This window comes from Paroedura picta, chromosome 4, assembly GCF_049243985.1.
Source record: "Paroedura picta isolate Pp20150507F chromosome 4, Ppicta_v3.0, whole genome shotgun sequence".
NCBI lineage: Eukaryota > Metazoa > Chordata > Lepidosauria > Squamata > Gekkonidae > Paroedura > Paroedura picta.
Genome location: NC_135372.1, coordinates 3,500,639 through 3,519,792, shown reverse-complemented (window position 1 = coordinate 3,519,792; position 19,154 = coordinate 3,500,639). Strand labels below are relative to the sequence as shown.

The 19,154-nt window shown below is 43.2% G+C and overlaps 1 protein-coding gene across 1 annotated transcript; it reads left to right on the top strand.

The window, feature by feature from the left end:
* Positions 1-473: 473 nt before the first annotated feature.
* NMRK2 (nicotinamide riboside kinase 2) lies at positions 474-15,752 on the top strand. The gene is made up of 8 exons (XM_077331580.1): positions 474-657; positions 3,753-3,843; positions 7,481-7,529; positions 7,744-7,915; positions 13,194-13,265; positions 14,580-14,686; positions 15,171-15,256; positions 15,377-15,752. Exons 1-7 carry the CDS (start codon positions 632-634, stop codon positions 15,254-15,256), a joined length of 603 nt encoding a protein of 200 aa, XP_077187695.1. The 5' UTR covers positions 474-631; the 3' UTR covers positions 15,377-15,752.
* The last annotated feature ends 3,402 nt before the right edge of the window (positions 15,753-19,154 follow it).

Sequence of the window (19,154 nt, the reverse complement as noted above, 5' to 3'; positions counted from 1 at the left end):
ACCAGAGTTCAAAAGCCTCAATTCTTTTTGATACAGTAGGTTTGCTTAAAATAAGCAGGCCTTGGTGAATCCTTTGGCCTTCTGGGAAATCTATAGAAGCTGACTTAAATTCAAAGATTAAAGAAAGACATAATAAAACAGATGTCACTAGAATATATTAAGGCTTTGTAGAAGAGTTTCCTGTTCTCAAACATGGTACTCTGAAAATGTAATAAAGGAGGCTGACATTTCCACTTTTCTCATTACTAATTTAGGCAAAAGGGAACGACAGCCAAAAAAGCTATTTATAAACTAAGTAACCAAGGCCAGCCAGAAGCAAGAGAGGATGTGTGAAAAGTGCTTAACAGGTGCACGCACACTGCGCATGGCCTGTCACACTATGCTCAGGATTGGCTCAGAGGGCCTCTGAGGCTCATGATCACAGGGAGTGCTTTTCCATTTCCTCCATGGGGAGGGGGTCGAGAAAGGGGAGAGGCCATGACTGCTCTGGTATATAAAAGACAGCCGCACACGCCTTTTTCCTGAATGAAATACTTCAAGCAAAGCAAGAGGCAGAGTAGATCTTTGCTCTCTTGCATTGCGCTCTTCCCATTTTTAATTCTACATTCCTGCCCAAACAAGAAACAGGAAGATGAAATACATCATTGGAATAGGAGGGTAAGTTGCTAACATATCTTTCTTCCTGTTTTGTCTTCCTTTTTTTAAAAACCCTTGCAAGCTCCCATCATTTAAAACATATTTGGACTTTAATTGGAAAAAAAGTGAACATCAAATAGAAAACAGCATTCACAAGGGCATCCTGTGTGTGTGTGTGTTTTAACATACCATTTCAGGCTCTGTAAGGCAAATCTTTTTGATATTTTTGTTAGCCACCTTACAGTTTAAAGAAAAGTGAACTATAAATTTACTCAGTACCTAAACACAGACTTTTAAAAAAATGGATAAAATTTGGAATTTTTTTAAAAAAATCACTCACTAATAAGTCTACATCTTGATATGGCAAACCAGTGGATCAGATTAAAAGAAATATTTTAAGTATTTTGTATTTTAAGTATTTAAGTATTTTGATGTGGAAAGGGGTGCTACCAATTACAATTTTATAATATGGGAATTTGTTCATAAAATAACCTGAAATGGCATGCCCATATTACAGGTTTTTTAAAAAAAATAACCTTTAAAATAGTTTTGGCCCAGAGGGAATGCAATTATAAGTAAATAATTGCTATCATTGAATGGTTAAAGGGGAGAAGATTATAGAATACGGCATGATGAGTATACTTCTAAACATGAAAGAGTACTATAGCCAAGGTATTATAAGACTGTGCATCTACTTGTCTTTAATGCATAAAGCCTAAAATTGTTGTTGAAATTCTTAATTTTCCATTAAGCAAGGGGAAAGGCAGGAGTGTCATTCTGAAACATAATTCTTAAGAGATTGTTTCCAGGGCTCCCCAAGAGTGTTATTCTAAAAGGCTTTCTTTAAAGATATGGCTACCTAAAAAGAGGAGATATGTTATTTGCAAAGAACAGAAGGAGAAAGGCAAGCTTAACTTACTGTTCAGTCCTGTACTTCACTCCCTGCTAAAGGACATAGCGCAGATATGACATCCAACCCACTTTTGGGGTAGAGGGGGCCATCCAAGCTTAGAACTATGGTTTGCAGTCGGTCATGGTTATTTATTTAGTTAGTTTTATTTATATACAGACCTCCCCGAAGGCTCAGGGTGGTTTTCATGAAACGGGAACAATACAATTAACTCCCAAAGCCTGTCTAAGACTGTAAATTGATTCCAGTTTTGCACACCACGGTAGAATAACCATGGCTGAGCATTGCACTCAAAATGATGTTTTTAACCCAGGTTGTAACTCTGCCACGAGACTTTTCCCTCCCCGTATTTCATAAAACACAGAACTTTGTGATCCAAGGTAGATTCAGGTGGGTAGCCCTGTCGGTCTGGCACAACACAACAAAGTGTGAGTCCAGCGGCACCCTGAAGACCAACAAAATATTCATTCTGGGTGTAAGCTTTGGTTGCATATGGCTGAAGAAGTGAGTATGCCCAGGAAAGTTTATACACAGAAATAAATAAAAGTGGGTCGCCGCATTGGTCTGGAGCAGCACAACAACAACAAAATCAGAGTCCAGTGGCACCTTTAAGACCCACAAAGATTTATTCAAGGTGTGAGCTTTCGAGTGCAAGTCTGAGGAAGAGTGCTTGCACTCGAAAGCTCCTGCCTTGAATAAATCTTTGTGGGTCTTAAAGGTGCCACTGGACTGATTTTGTTTTGTTGGACCCAGAAATAAGTTTCCTTCGTAATTAAAGGCTGCCTCGTACTCCAGAGCGTGGCATTGTCTGACCCAAGGCACATCAATTCTTTTCCAAGATCCCCCCCCCCTTTTCATTGCTGAAGCAAAATACGTTGGATTTTACTTCCAGTCGATTTCACAGCTGCTCGTTTCCTACCCTTCCCCTTTTCTGCCTGTCACTACCCAGCTCAGAGAACTTTTAAGTCTTTCGTATTAGCTCATGTAGTAATCTGTAGTAATGTTTGCTCCGAAAAGCTGAATAAACACGCATTGAATATTGTATGGTTAAAGGGAGGGGGTGTATTTTCGTCTTTTTGTTACTGAAAAGCCTTAAAACCCCCAAGTCTCCCGCTTTCCCCTCACGCAGGGAACAAAAAAGAAAGCCCCCTCCGAAAACTTCCCGCCTTCTCACAGGGCGCAAAAAACCCCCCTCAGGAAAATTCCCTTCCCTCCCTTTCTCCCCGCGCGCCCGCGCGCGCGATTAAACTAATCATAACGGACAACGCGGGAGGTATAGGTCGCCCGCGCGCGCCTGAATCAACCGTAAGCGTCTCGAAATTCCCGCCCACTCCCTGGCGCCGCCATCCAATCGCAGCCTAGCGCTGGGGGGACGCGGGCAATTTCAAAAGTCCTCGCTGTCCCGCCCCTTTCTGAGGCGATAGTCTGAAGCAGGGGTAGGCTGCCGGCAGGGGCTCATGGGAAATGTAGTCCATGGACATCTGGAGGGCCGCAGTTTGACTACCCCCTGGGAAGCATCCCCTCCCGCGTTTTGGCAGTGGAATGTGGAATTGCCCAAGGGCGGCTCTCCAGAGGTCCATGGACTACAATTCCCATGAGCCTCTGCCTAATCATTGTAGCCCATGGACCTCTGCAGAGCCACCCCTGTACTAGAAGTACCTAAATGAGGACCATTTCATATTTTCTTTTTTTAAGAACCCAAAAGGATGTGCACTCACACACACAAAAGAGGGCATAATAAAACAAAATCAGAACCTTTAAGACCAACAAAAAGACGGCATGTCCTCTTTTTTGTGCTTCTGTCCTGTTTTTTTTGGGGGGGGGAGGGGCTTTTTTTTTTTTAAGGATGAATAGTGACTCTTTTGTGATGGAAAATTAGGCATTATTTCTAATTATTAGCCAGAATTCCAGCTTTAACCATAGGGGGTTTTAAAATGAGATTTTGGACAGTCTCCTCCCAGGAGGCTGCTTCTCAAGGGAGCAAAATAGTGTTAAGGATGAATTTGTTTAAAGTTGGACTCCCCTCTGTAACCCTTCTGCGAATCAGTAAAGATGCCCTGAATGCTGAAGAAAGTTCACCTTTTCAGTTCTTAACCTTTGACATGATCTATGCACAGAGGTGACATGTGTTCATTGAACTCTGTGCTCCTGTTATACTTCTAATGTTATCTTCTGCAATTCTGCTTCACATTCTTTTCTTATGTAGCATGACCAATGGTGGGAAAACCACTCTGACCAATAGACTTATCAAAACCCTTCCAAACTGTTGCGTTGTCCATCAAGATGACTTTTTCAAGGTAAGCGTGACTATTGAACTTTTTAAAAAAGCATATTGCTCTTGCAGTGATTTAAATGAGTCCGAGAGCATCGCTTTATTAGCGCAAACCAGGTATGCATGTGTATGGCACACTTTTGGGCATGGATGTGTACGTTAGCATAAATTCATTTTGTCAAGTACAAGAAGTGATTTATTATAAGGGGATTGTTCAAGGTGCATGTGTGTGTGTTGAGATATATACATCTATATGGATATATACCCACACAGTCACATACTGTTTTGCTCCAGATTAGCTAACCTGGAATAACTATTTCCTTGTTTTGTGATTGCAACAATCCCTAATGTGGATTAATACATAGTCCATTCAAACATCTTGAAAATGTGAGGTTTAACAGAAATACCTGTAACATTCTTTAACCTCTTGTGAATATAATAAATTAGGCATTAAAGGGCAACTAATCTTTCAATTGATCTTGAGTGTGCTCCAACACTTGTTGCCATTGGTTAGTGGACACCAGAAGTATATCAAGCAATGTTTTCAAGCTTTCTTCAGTTAAGAACCCAAAAGTTAAAGAATTACAAATCTAAGCACCCAGAAATGCTCTCTTAATATATAACAGATGTGTTATCAAATATAGGAAAATACATATATTTATTACAATTGAATTAAAAACACTTTCTGGCCCGATATATCCTCAAAACAGAAGAAAACCATACAATTATGTCAAATATAGACCTAATGCAATAACATTGGCTCCATACAGCATCTGTACTACATTTCCTTGGACCAGGATAGAAAAGTATACTATCAGAATGCCATTGTGTATTCAGTCAAAGCAACATGTGTATTCAGTCAAAGCAACAGTTTATCTATATGAGGCCTCTGAAATTATACCTCTGCCTTGTGTCACAGATAGTTTTTGCATGGTCCTCGTTTCAAAAACTATTAATATTGTAAGGTCTGGAGCCATTGTGTAATCATGATGCTTGACTACTGAAGAAGACAGTTTGGCTGTAACACATGTCAAGGTTGCATTAGGTCCATATCCTTATACATGGTTCCTCTATATATTTGTGAAACTGCCTGTTGGGTGGAACGTGTCTGGCTGTCCAAGTTGGAATAGGGCCAATCAGGATGCAGCCAGCAACGCTGGCTGCACTCTGATTGGTCCTCCCCCTGCAGCTCCTGCCCTCCATCCCTGGACTATAGTCTCTTTGCTCTCAGATGCGCCTCAGTGCCTGGAGCCAGCAGCAGGTAAGGGGAGAGGGCCCTGGGCAAAGGGTAGTGGTGAAGGGCCTGCTAACGAGTGCCTCTTGGTCTGCTAGTCTGGGCCTGTTAACGAGGGCCTCTTGGCCTGCTAAGCAGGGCCTTCTAATGAGGGCCTCCCGGCCTGCTGACTGCTAAGAAGCTCTGTCCTGGCCCTGCTAACGAGCTGGCCAGCCCCCGCCCACCCCACTTGATTCGGCTGCGAGCTGCGGCCCAAAGCCACCTTAAGCTGCCTGGCCGGCGGAGGGAACCTTTTCAAGGCCCGTTCTTAGGAACGGGCTTTGAAGCTAGTTTGACATAATTCTATGATTTTATTCTGTCTTGAGGCTATTATATTAGCAATCCTCCCACTGAGAAGTACCCCCGAAAACACATCATTTGAAAATTGCAGTATATAAACAATGCTTCATGCACTAACTGTACATGTTCTTTAAGTAGACTATCCTAGACAGACAGACAGACAACTGCATGCCTTCATGGTCAAAAGAATGGTCAAAAATGGTCAAAATCTGAGAACAATCTATTTCTGCATAGACAGTAATTGCCATATATTGTCAGTGTTCTGTCTTGTAAGAACAACCCAGCTAATTCTAGGGGATAATTTGGGCAAAGCTGTCACTTTTTATTTACTAAACCACAAAACTTAACATCATGAAAGACAGTTGTTTGAAGCATATGTAGAAACTGTTTCTTTCACTTCTGCCCCCAACAGTGGCAGTTTACAAACATACACACTGGTATCTACTATTCCTAAAACTATTACTAGAGATTCTCAGAGTTGTTATGTACAGTTAGTTAGTTAGTTAGTTTGTTTGTTTGTTTGTTTGTTTGTTTGTTTGTTTTTTGTATTTCTGTTCCAGTCTTCCCTGAAGGTTCAGGGCGAATTATAGCATTTTTACAAACATACAAACTGAAAACTAGTTTCCCAAGCACCACATAATTAACAAAAAGGAGGGGTACAGTAGGCAGCATAAACAACTCTAGGGTTGGGTAGAGAAAATACACTAATGAAAAACAGCCATTTGCAGCTTAAGATCAGAGAAACGATCAGTTAAAATCATCTCAAAAGCTCAACGTTTCATTTCCTGTAATCATGTACCTAATACCGATGCCTAGCTTTAGGGTTGCCAGCTGGCCTGGGGCAAAACATGCTGCCCCTTTAATAGAGGCTTTGGGTGAGGAAATGGCTAGCTGAAGGTTTTTATAACAGGGAGCTAAATAATATCATACACCCCCATTAAGCCTCTGTTAAATGGACAGGACATAATAGTTGCTGGAAAAAATAGGTTTAAAAAAATGGCTGACACCTTGGGTTGCTCAGCAACCCAAAATGCTGTGGGGAAAGAAGGGTGTTTTTTTTTTAAGCTGGGATGGATGGGTGGGGGTGGGAACTAGGCAGTTGTGGGGCCATGAGGGGGAGAATGTATGATTAAGTGAATTGGGGAGAACAGAGAAAAAACACGCAATTGGGTGAGTTGGAGAAGGACCAGAAAGAAGGAAGAGTTGGCCATGGGGCGGGTTCCCTTCCCTTATGAGTCCTCACAGGTCCCCCCTATATATATAGGCATATAATAGTAAACATATCTGGGGACGAGCCACTCTGGAAGAGGTCCCAAGGTATGTTCAACGGCATATGGGGCAGCAGCCTGAATAAAGCTAGGCCTGGCCAGTATGTATAAGAGATCTCTTGGAAACCCCATAACTGTCCTCTGAAGTTCTTCTGTATCCAGAATATAAATGTCAAAATATTTTCTCTCTTATTACATTATTGGGCCAGGCCTCCGGTCTCCATATCACTCTGTGATATGTAATTTAATTGAGTCTCTGTCACTTAGCACTGTCTGTTATCATATCCCTGCAAGTTAGAGCCATGTATTCTAGGGTTGCCAGCTATCAAATGGCGGCTGGAGATCTCCCACCATTAGAACTGATCTCCAGGTGAGAGAGATCTGTTCACCTGGAGGACAGGACCACTTTGAAGGTGGACTCTATGGAAATATACCTCAAGTCCCTCCACTCTGCAAACCTCCACCCCCATCTCTCCATGTATTTCCAAACCCAAAGAGGGCAACCCTGAGGAACCCATCATATAGCCAGGGATCCCTCTACATGCCATTTGAAATTGGGAAATTATAGTTCAGTGGAAGGCCAGAGAGGAAAGTTACATTGGGCTTGGGGCAGGGTGAACATAATGAAGAGGGGGTCACAGACTTGCAGTTTGCTGTTGTGGTATATTAGAGCTGTTTTTTTTTTTTTTTTAATGCTAAGGGGAATCCTATTGCCTCTGTTGTATGTATATTGTGCCATAGTGTCCAGGTTGTGATGGGGTCGTAGATAAACTGATCCCCCCTGCATTTGCAGCAATGTTTTATTGCTCACTATATTTCAGCCACAAGATCAAATAGAAGTCGGGGAAGACGGCTTTAAGCAATGGGATGGTAAGAGCGGTGTTCGCTGTAGGATGCAGTAATGTATATTTTCCTAACTATTTTTTTAATTTATTTATCACTATAACATTATTAAATACTTTAATAATTAAACAATTCATAATTCTATAATTACACGTTCATACATTTTCACACTCTCTGCGTGGGTTGTCTCTTTTTTGACTGATTTGGGCCTGTGTCTATATTTTCACTTTCTCCTAACTAGTTTTGGAGTCCTTGGACATAGAAGCCATGGTGAGCACTGTTCACGCATGGGTAGAGAATCCCGTGAAGTTTGCCCGATCGCATGGGGTGAACATTTCACCCAGCACGAAGGAGCCCACCTCAGATGATATCCACATACTGATTGTTGAAGGTTTTCTGCTTTACAACTACCGGTAGGTCTCTATATTGTGGTATTACTTTTAGTGGTTGTGCCAACTTTTATTGTAATGGCGTCCCACACTTAAACAGCAATTTTGAACTGTAGCCACTAGCTCATTTCTGATTTGAAAAAACTTCCCATGGATGTATTGCTACTAAATAAGCCAGAGTGGGATGGGCCAGATGTTCTCCTCAGTCAGCAGTATAAGGGCCATTCCGCATGACTTAAATGTAGCATAAGTCTTATCTTTGGTAAACACTACTAATTCAACGTTCTGCATGACGTCGCACACAATCTGCAACACTCCTGCAACAGTCCCACAAAAATTCCTTCGTTGTAGCACTTTTCGGGAAATCAGGAAAAGTAGATTCCTCCTGAAAAAATCGCTACACTTCTGAGCACAAGCTGCAATACATCAGTGAAAGATGTGTGCGTTCTCAATGTAGCGGTAGAAAGAATGTCCCTCCCCCGCTCTCGCCCTGAACATCCGGAGAAGCGATCGCCATTTTTTTCCCCTTAGACCGGCGAAAGCAACGAACAAGTGAGGCTTCTCTGGCTTCTCCCTCCACAGAAGTGATTTAAAGTAAAACAAAGCTCCCTAGTGTCTTTGAAGTTCCTAAGCACAACACACCCCCCAGTTCGGCACTGTCCGTAATTTTGGCCACATGGGGGGATTGTAACGATTAATCACCAGCTCCTACGCTAGCAAAAAAGGTCTTTCCGAAACAATGATTGAACACATATTCGTTGCAACGGGTGTGTTTGCGTTTTTAAAAAACAATTCTTAAAGGGAAAGGGGCTTTTCGTGGGCACGAACACAACAGTCCGTTGGCTGTTATGTTTGATTGACGGCCAGGGGCGGGAAGAAGCACAGAAAAATATCGCTTACTTTGTTGCGATTCCAGCAAGACCGGAAACGTGGGGAATGAATACAATGCTACTGGGACTTCTATATTCCACTAAAAATAAAGATATGCGGAATGACGAAATTCCACTATTTAATATAGCGTTTCTGCATTCTGAAAACACTTGGCCACATTGGTCCTTGTGCAGAATGTCCCTAAGTATTCCAAACAGAAATGTTAAAGGGTTCGCTCACTTTTATTTACACTACAAATCCAATCACAGGCAGATTATGCGGTCACTGACGGTTTCTGGCAGTGGGACAACGTGCCCCATGTGCCCCACCGCTTCCTGCGAACGAATGGGGGAAGATTTCCCCTGGCAGACATGGTCCACCCTGGCTTTTTGTGCGTGCACATGTAGCTTGGGCAGAAAAATTCCACCACACTTTGCCACAGTGGGAGGGGTTCACCACAAAGTTGGGAATGGAAAAAAAACGCCCTATTCAGCTCTGTGCCACTACAAAGTGCCATGGAGTCAAATGGGGCATTGTATGTCCCTGCTGGGACACCGTAGGCGGGGGAGATGCTCTTCCCTATATGCATGGGCCCTGTCCAGCATGGTCACCTATGGTGCCCACATTTCAAAAGGGAACACTGAAAAATCAGTGTTCCCTTAATGCGGGGCATCGTAGGCCCTAAAGCCAGGAAGCAGCAAGGCTGATAACAAAAGGGCTGATTCTAAAGGTTCAATTTTTTCATTTTCTTCACTCTGTACATGATCTTTGTATGATTTTCTTATACTGATTGTGCCACCTTTGTATTTCTTCATATATATCAGGGGTAGTCAACCTGTGGTCCTCCAGATGTTCATGGACTACAATTCCCATGAGCCCCTGCCAGCAACATCTGGAGGACCACAGGTTGACTACCCCTGATGTATATAATATAATTTCAATTTTTTTAAAGCCGTTATCTCTTTTGCTTGGCTACTGCTTTTCTTTGTTTGGCCTATCTAGAAGCACCCCAGGAACTTAATATTTATTTGTTTGTTTGTTTGGATTTTTATACAGCCCATTCTTTGCAGCTCTGGGCAGTTTACATTGAAACATTATCTAACTTTACATGGAACATATGAACAACTTTCAAACAACTTTCAGAACATCATATTTTTTATGTCCCAGAAAGACAAACATAGCTTAAAATAATAGGAACTTTATTATGGCATAAGGTCCTATGGGCCAGAACCCACTGCGTCACTGCCACAGGAACTGGTGGCAGCTATAAGCATAACTTCACAAGGGGACTGGATAAACATATGAAGCAGAGGTCCATTGGTGGCAAATTAGCCACAATATATAGAGAGAGACCTCTGTCTGTGGTAGTGATTCTCTGTCTTCTTGGTGCTTGGAGAGGAACAGTGGGAGGGCTTCTGGAGTAACGAACCTCACGATGGCACCTGTGTCTCGGCCCCTGGATGACCCAAAGTATTGAAATGGATGAGCCATTAGCCTGATCCAACATGGCTTCTCTAAATAAGTCTAAATAAGAAAAGAAAAAGAAATCTGATACATTCAAATGAGACTTGAGGATTAATACAAAGTTTGGTTCGCAGTTTGGTTAATTAAAAGTTTGGTTCACAGAAGGCATCCCTATATGCCCTTGACAGATGAATATGGTTCACGTGTGACATTGTTATGGGACAACTGTGCTCAAACTTAAGGGGAATTATTGTATTCAAGGGAGGAGGCTGATAATGATGTTGTTGTTGTTGCAAACAAGTTGTTTATACATTAACACACCAGAACTAAATTGTGCCAAGAAGACGCTATTTTAACAAAAACCTTGGGTTTTTGAAATTTACATTCATAGATACATGTAGTTCAACCCAGTCAGAGTGTAAATTTACAGTTTATGTAGCTTTCAAAAGTTTTCAAGGACAAACCCTTGTAGGGCACATCAAAGACAAATGAGCTACATGAGTACAAGATGTTACCATATTATTATTACGTTACCATATTATTTTGCAATTTTAGTCAAAACAGCCCACTTAATTATCTTATCAAAATGTTGGCTTTAAATTATTGGTCTAATATCGAAAGGTCACAGCAAGGAGAAGGTATGTGCCAGTTTGCCCTTTTTTTAAAAAGAAAGGAAAAAAAACCACCCACGAAGTATGTAAAAGCTGGCAGAAGGTGAGCTGCAGAACTTGTCCTCATGGATAGAATGTCAGCTATAAATCACTTATCGTGCCAACTTTGTACCAATCAGAAGTGGCTCTCAGGAGTGAGCCTAGAGCCTGTAACTATTTTGAAGGAACTGGAACAGACTTTTATTTCTGGAGAGCAAGAATCCTCCTAGACTTAACTCTCAGTGACCCATTATGCACAGCAGCACCCATGCTGGGCTGCTGCCGGGCATTGCGTTGGGGCACCATGCCCTGGCGCTTCCTGTGTATGCATGGGGGAGGGAATCCCCGGCATACACGGACTGCCCCAGCATAGGATGCACACATGCAAAATTCCAGGGCTGGAAAGCCTGGTTTGTTGCCTGAGGCGGCGGCAGTGGGGGACACGGAGCCCCCACCACATGATGGCGGGGAGCAGTATGCCACTCTCCCACCAAGGTAGGGGTGGGAGGACTCCCCAGCCAGCTCCCCTGCTTTGCAGAGCTGACAGAGGCATGCAGTGACCCTGCAGGGGCACTGTAGATCAGGGGAAGACTGCCGATTATGCACGGGTCAGCCCAACCTAGCCCCTGCTGGCTTCCACGGAATCCCAGGGAATGGCATATCATGGGCCTTCCGGGGTGCTGTGCCGAGCTAGGGCTGGGATAGTGGTAGCATCTTGCACAATCGGGGCTGCCCTGCTGCCGCCACCCCGGATTACCTGCCCCATGCATAATCGGGCAGTGTGGGCTATACTCTGGAATTTCAGTTACATGTATGTAAGAGCTGTCAAATGTCAGCCATTTTATGATGACCCCAATAAGGAGCTTTCCAAGCAAGTGAGAATCCAAGATAGTTTTCCATTGCCTTCCTCTGCAGAGTCTGGTTTGGCGGTTTCTCATGCAAGGACCACCCTTTGGAAAGGGCTGTGGCTCAAGGGCAGAGCATCTGCTTGGCACAGAGCAGGTCCCAGATTCAGTTCCTGGCCATTTCCATTTACAGGGATCAGGCAGGAGGTGATGTGAAAGACCTCTGTCTGAGATCGTGGAGGCTCACTACTGTTCCGAGTAGACTAGCTTTTTGACCACGGAGAACCCCTGAAATATTTTTCAGGCTTCGAGAAACCCCAGAAGTCACTCCCTTCAGAGAAGTGGGTGTAAAAGTAAGATTCGGGAGCCAATCCATTGATCATTTACCATTTCTATTGTGGAGAAAGAGACTAGGCTTGTAGAGCAATAGGGGAAGTGCACTCCAGGGACATCTAGTGATGTCATCAGCCATTCAAGCCTCTGGGAAAGGCCATACAACCCCTGTGGAGCTCTCATGTAACCCCAGGGTTCTCAAGAAGTCTGGTTGGTATCCTTGGAGTAGACAATACTGGCTCTGATGGGCCAAGGGTCTAATTCAGTATAAGACAACTTCACACATTCACCCCTGTTTGGTTTCCAAATTCTGGAAAGATCAGATTATTCCTTACCACATTCTCTCCTGGAACTTCAGTTACCTTGATCAATCTTTGTCCAGTGTCTTTGAACTACATCTGTTGCTTCTACTTTGGTTGATTTAGAAAACATGCCAGGCAATCTGCCCAGTATTCACAATGAGACAAAATTCAAAACAATCTATACTTCTGTGAGAGAAACTTTGCCTAACTCTGCTGTGGAAACTGGTTTAGAATGCACATATCCTTTGGTGTACTAGTTAAGAGCAGCAGCTTCTAATCTGGAGAACTGGATATGAGTCCATGGTCCCCACATGCAGCCAGTTGGGTGACCTTGGGCTGTTCACAGTCATGATAGTACTGTTCTCATAGAGCAGTCCTATCAGAGCTCTCTCAGCTACCTCATAGGGTGTCTGTTGTGGGGAGAGGAAGGTGATTACAAGCTGTTTGGGACTCCTTAGGGTAGTGAAAAGCGGCACCTAAGAATCAACTCTTCTAAATCAAGTACTTTGTTTTTTGTAAAGAAGAACTGATTAACCAGATATTGTGCCCCACTAAGATTCAAGTCCAATAGCACCTTAAAACCAATAATATTTTGTTGGTGTAAGCTTTCGTGAGTCAAACCTTCCTTCATTGCTTTTTGTTTCCAGAAGTGACAAATATGTTGTTTCATTTAAATTAATTAATCCCCCTGGTTCAAAGGAATACTTTGTGCAATTCATCAAATATGAGTTTCTTGGGGCAAGAATCTCCAAACCATGGTTGATCTTATGGTAGACCTTCATAGGTGGCCTAGAAGCAATAAAGTCCTCGTATTCTGACATCACTTCTTCTCCCTCAGGCCGTTGATTGACTTGTTTGACATGCGATACTATCTGGCAGTCCCCTATGATGAATGCAAACGGAGACGGAGGTGAGGGCAGTTTATTTGTTAATTATATTTATTGACCACTGCTTTCAGTCCAACGGGCTCACAGCGATTTACAACCATAAGCATAAAAATACAGTTCAATACAGTCCCCACATTTCCATAAAACTCCCATAAACCATAGTCCCACCCCCAAAGAGATTTATTTATTTATTATATTTATATACCGCCCTCCTCAAAGGCTCAGGGCGGTTCACATAAAACAGAAATAATAGAAATAACTTAGATTAACAATAACGAATGAAGTGAAGCAACAAGCAACAAGGAACAGTGGAAAAATATGGGAAACATTGAAGTAACTCCTACTGATAGCCCAGTGGGTTGGGCAGAATTGTGGTGGGTGCCATAGAAGGGGGCTCAGGAGGAGGGCCCGTGGGAAGCAATGCCACAGGTTGACCTCAACCAAATGCCTGATGGAAGAGCTCCCTTTTGCAGGCCCTGCAGAACTGTTTAGGTTCCGTCAGGGCCCTGATCTTCCCTGAGAGCTCGTACCACCAGGTAGGGGTCAGGATGGAGAAAGCTCTGGCCCTGGTTGAGGCCAAGCGAGGCCTGGTTTGATGGACCCTTCGACTCAGGGAAGGTGTTGGAGGAGCGATGTTCCCAGTGTGGAAACAGTCAAAGCGAAGAGATCTGTGAGGGGCATAAAGTGTTATCTGACCGTTATTAATCAGAGGATATTGAAATTTTCACATCTTTTTTGTTTAGTTCCTCTGAAATAATTGAATGTTGCACAAGTTAGACCATTTTCCTTCCGGTTAACCCTCTATTTCTACATACATGTATTTTTATAGGAAATCAATAACACCCCTCGGTCATGTCTAATTGAAGATGTAGCTGACACTATCATGACCAAGACACCTATCCCCTGTACCTACTCAGTGCTATACTATAGACAGCCCTCCAAGACTTACCCATATATTGTGGTGGCTGCTAGAGGCATAACTGCACTGGCCCACCTTTCTGGGCTCATGCTGAGTCCCAGGCCTGCTGGCAGGACAGTCATGAAATAGGTTGAATGCATTGCATTGGTTTGGTAATCCCATCCACTTATAAAACCAGTCTAGATTTAATGAAAGAATGAGCCATCAAATAGTAAATATCTTTTCGGGGGGGGGGGGGGGTTAGGGGGTTTTTTTAGTTGGGGGGGGACTTAAGTTGCAGGAAACCTAGGAAACCAAAAATTTGTTGAGTAAAGTTTGGTGAAAAGCATTTGCACAGAATGCACCGTTGTTCAGTTGCACAGTTTTTGAGACCAGGACGAGATTGTATTTCAACACACTCCTTTCCGTGGTTTTCCAGTACACGCAGATACACAGTTCCTGACCCACCCGGTCTCTTTGACGGCCATGTCTGGCCCATGTATCTGAAACACAGGAAAGAAATGGAGGCCAGTGAAACTGATGTTGGTAAGTCATTCAGGACACAGATTGCATGCACCTGATTTAAAAGCATCTTTTTGAGATTTACTTATTTGCAAAAAACTTTATTGTGACTGGGGGAGAGACACGGAATGCAGTGAATCACAAATTGGCAACATTCAAATTTTGAGAAGGGTTTCCTGAACCATAGCTTGTATCTGCTTGACATTGCAATTCTAGGCAGAGTTACACTGTTCTCAGCTCAATAACTTCAATGAACTGAAGGATGGTGTAACTAAATTTAGGATTGCAGCATGACTCTCAGCTAAAATGTAATTTATTCACTGTTGTGTTCCATAGCACTGCACTGAGGGCCACCCAGCCTAAGCTCTAATAGGACAAGTTTAAATCTAATTTATAACCCGACTTAGAGGAATAGATCTCTAAATTCATTGTAACTTCTAGATTAACACTTCTACCAAAATGGCTGGAAGTGAAAATTCTCACTGTCAATTCTTTTTTCTTTCTATAGTTTACCTGGATGGATTGAAATCCAGAGATGCTCTTTACATACAAGTATTTGAAGATATACAGAACAAGCTTCTAAGTGCTTCATAGGTGAATATTTTCATTATGGTGTGTTCTTTTTTATTATGGTGTGCTCTTCCTTTAGAGCAACAACTGACTGTTCTTGTATATACTCTGAATATTCATTTTATTTTTCTTCTTGCTTTTAAGGGTCTGTGGAAAACTGGAAGATCCTTGTACAGATTTGATGTAAATACTGCAATGAGTATAAATAGAAATGCGTAGGCTTAGATTTTCTGATACTGTCCTTTGGAAAACAAAGCTTTGTATATAATTGAAAGTTAAAATAACTTATTGACAATTCGGCCCTGGACAGGTTTGTGGTTTGTTTTTGTTTTTTTTAAGAAACCTTTTATATTCCATTAGTTCAAATGTATTCTCACTATGCATTTTTTAAAATAATGGAGCACTTAGATTCAGTGTGTGAAATGCTATTATGTCTGCATCTTTGTGTCAATTGTAAACCCCTGTTGAATTGCATGTATAACACTGTATTGTACAATGAGTAAATAAGCATATACATTTATGGTCTCTTCTGGTGACCCACCAATCAATATTCTTTCAGTGGCCCACCAACCAGGAAATGGTAGCTGTCAAACCATCTGGCTCCTGGATAGCACGGCCTGGTGCAGAAAGAGGTGCAGGACATGAGTCATACCTGTAGCAAGAGAAATCACCAAAGACCATTGCTCTCTTCTCATAGTGCTTTGCTAATCTGATTGTTCACCAAGGATTTGTACGTGAGAGCTGCTATATAATAGGGGCAGGTTTCTACATGTCAGCCACAGATAACAGCCCTTGTTTTCAGAGTTTACCAAGTTTCATAAGTGAACTGCTCCAAAGGCTCTTCCTGGTCTCTCTGCTTACAATTTTGTCTCCATTGTTGACAGAACCAATAACACCAATCTGCAAAATTGAGGTTTCATGAGCAAGGAGTTACAAAGCACGGCTCCCACACAAAAACGAGATTGTACTCTTTTTCTCAAAACAGAATTGCCAATTTTTTTCTTGACCCGTGAGCAGTTTGGGGTAAAACAAATTCTACTTGGCTTTTTAGGTGCTTTAAAAACAGCATTTGATTGCACCAAAACAGTCTGGTGGCAACTTAAAGACAAATTTAACACGGCAAAACAGAACCCACTGTATCAAACACCTGAAAACACCTCCCACATTTCCCTATTTAAAAGATATTGTGCCTGAACATTTTATAGCACACCATGTTATCAATAAGAAAAAAAACAGAGGGGATACATATAGGATTGTCAATATCCAGGCGGCAGCTGGAGATCTAGAATTACAGAGATCTGTTTGCCTGGAGAAAATGGCCGCTTTAGAAGGCAGACTCTGCATTATGCACCGCTGAAGTCCCTTCCCATATCCAGCTGTCCTCAGGCTCCACTTCCCAAATCTCCAGCTATTTCCCATCCTGGAGTTGGCATCCCTAGATAGATATTTCATGAGGGACAGGAAAACTTGGGAAGGGGAGTTAACCCAATCAAAATGACCCATTAGGCTTGACTGCCCAATAGCATAAAATGCACTGCAAGTGAAGCAGTCACACTGCAAGAGAATTACAAAGACTGAGGCAGGCTCATCATAGCCAAGAAAGCTGTCAACACTGAAATGCAGTATTGTTATTTTTTTTACCCAAACTTTTGTTTTTATCTTGCAATTAAAGGGATTGCATTTTTCCTTTTGCCAAGAGTGGCTCAAGGCTGAAAAATAGCAGGTGGCTAAATTCAAGATTTATGGAAGCAAACGCTGGCCTGAATTCACTTGGGGGGGGGGGAATGCATGGGTAAGCCCTGCTGAGAGCAAAAATAAGTTCTTTTATTCCTTTCACCCCGTCATGTGTTTGTGTCAGGAGTTAAATCTCCATGGTACCCAGAGCTGGAATGAGTCATTGATGCCCTTTCAGTTTTCATCTGGATATACGTGACAATGCATGTCCCACCAACTGGGGGCTAACAGGAAATTAAAACCAGGGTGACTCAATGGATGACAGCGTTGGCATGAGACCTCCCTCCTAGTATGGGTCAAGCCTCAAACTGGTGTCTCCCAAAACGATGATGTAATCATGCAATGGAAAATGTTTGAGGCACTTGGATGAGAATATCTGTTTTTTTTTCCCAAGTGCCTCAGTATAATTCACTCGCTCATCATGTTAGAAGAAGAGCTGGGTTTTTATATCTCACTTTTCACTACATAAAGGAGTCCCAATGCAGTTTATAAACACCTTCCCCTTCCTCTCCCCACGTCAGACACCCTGTGAGATAGGAGGTGCTGAGAGAGCTCTGAGAGAACTATGACAGCCCCAGCTAGCTGCATGAAGAGGACAAGTGGGGAATCCAACCCAGTTCTCCAGATTAGAGTTTGCCGCTCTTAAATCACTACACCACACCCAACGATGCCAAAGAGGATTTCCAAAGAATAAAAACAAAGCAATAACATAATTTTAGAAACTTTAAATGACCCCCCCCCCAAAAAAACCCCCAAAAAACAATAACCCAGCAGTGTCAAGGATTTAACATTTTTTAAAAGCAGCAATAAAAAATAAGAGACCGCCCAAAGAGTTCAGGTTAGTTCTTTAATTCTTTAGTTCTTTAATTCCCACCGAATCCTCACAACCACCCTGCAAGTCAGGTAAGACTGAGAGTGTATGACTGGACCAAGTTCACTTAGGGAGATTCATGACCGGGCAGGGATGTGCTTTGGAGCTACCTAGATCTTTCTGAACATCAGGACACATTCCAGCAAGATTGCCAAAGCCCCCTCCTTTCCAAACAGGGACACTTTGTCCAAACGCCGTGAAGGTTATGAGTCACAAGTTCCAACAAGCCCCGAGAAAGAGCATTCCAAAGCCTGCCCTGTCAGACAGGGTCATTCTCCTTCCTTCCAAGGCTGTGGGTTTATTGACAACTTAGGGCTCAGCAAAAGATCTGAGGGCAAGCACAAATGGGTGGGGCAAGCACTTCAGCTAAACCTGAGCACTGAGATAAATATGCAAGAATGCATTAAACCAGCGGTCCCCAACCCCTGGTCCGGAGACCGGGACTGGTCCATGGATCAGTTGGTACTGGCCCACAGCTCCTCCTCGTTCTCCCCGGCTGCTGCCTCAGGGGCTGCCCTGCCACTCTGCCCCCAGCTCACTTTTGGTGCTCTCCAGCGGCCGCCATGGCTTGGGCTCCCCCTCGGCATGGCACTGCGCAGCTGCTGCTCGCAGTGCCCCGCAGCGGGTGGCGGGAAGTCAGGGGCGCCGGCAGGAAAGCAAGTGGAGCAAGGGGTCAGGCAGCAGTGGCGACATCCCTCAGCAAAAGACTACCCCCCTCGGGCCTCAGTAAAATTGTCAAGTGTTGACTGGTCCCCGGAGATAAAAAGGTTGGGGACCACTGCATTAAACCGCTCACTGCCTATTCCTATGGTGGAACTGACTGCCACAGGCTGCATTTATGGATCCCAAGTTAGGCATGGCATGGAGAGCCCCATTGGTGGAGAGCTGCAATGACTAAATCAAGTTCTCAACCTGGGGGTCGGGAACCCTTTGGGGGTCAAATGACCTTTCACAGGGGTCGCAGCAGGGTAAGCAGCTTGGCTGGGGGGCACCATCCACAAAACAACCTTGCGGGGTAGATTGAAATAGAGCGTTTGTCTGTCTGGAGCAGCAAAAAAGAGCAAGATCGGCATGGTGGAACAAGAGGCAGAACTGAACTGAAGAAACTCCGGGAAAAACCCAATTGATATACAATCACAAACAATGGATCTTCACACCATTGGTCAGTTTCAGTTTAATTCTGTGAAAGAATGCTGGCATAATTTATGGTTGGGGGGTCACCACAACAAGAGGAACTGTGTTAAAGGAAAATTGAGAACCGCTGGACTAAACAGATCCTCTATGTTCAAAGACAAAACACCCCTCTCTATGCCAGTT

Bases quoted from the DNA above. Each gene is read 5' to 3' on its own strand.
- NMRK2 (XM_077331580.1), top strand. From the start codon at position 632: ATGAAATACATCATTGGAATAGGAGG. The intron at 3,844-7,480 runs GTAAGCGTGACT...ACTATATTTCAG, and splicing joins ATCAAGATGACTTTTTCAAG to CCACAAGATCAAATAGAAGT. The intron at 7,916-13,193 runs GTAGGTCTCTAT...CTTCTCCCTCAG, and splicing joins TTTCTGCTTTACAACTACCG to GCCGTTGATTGACTTGTTTG.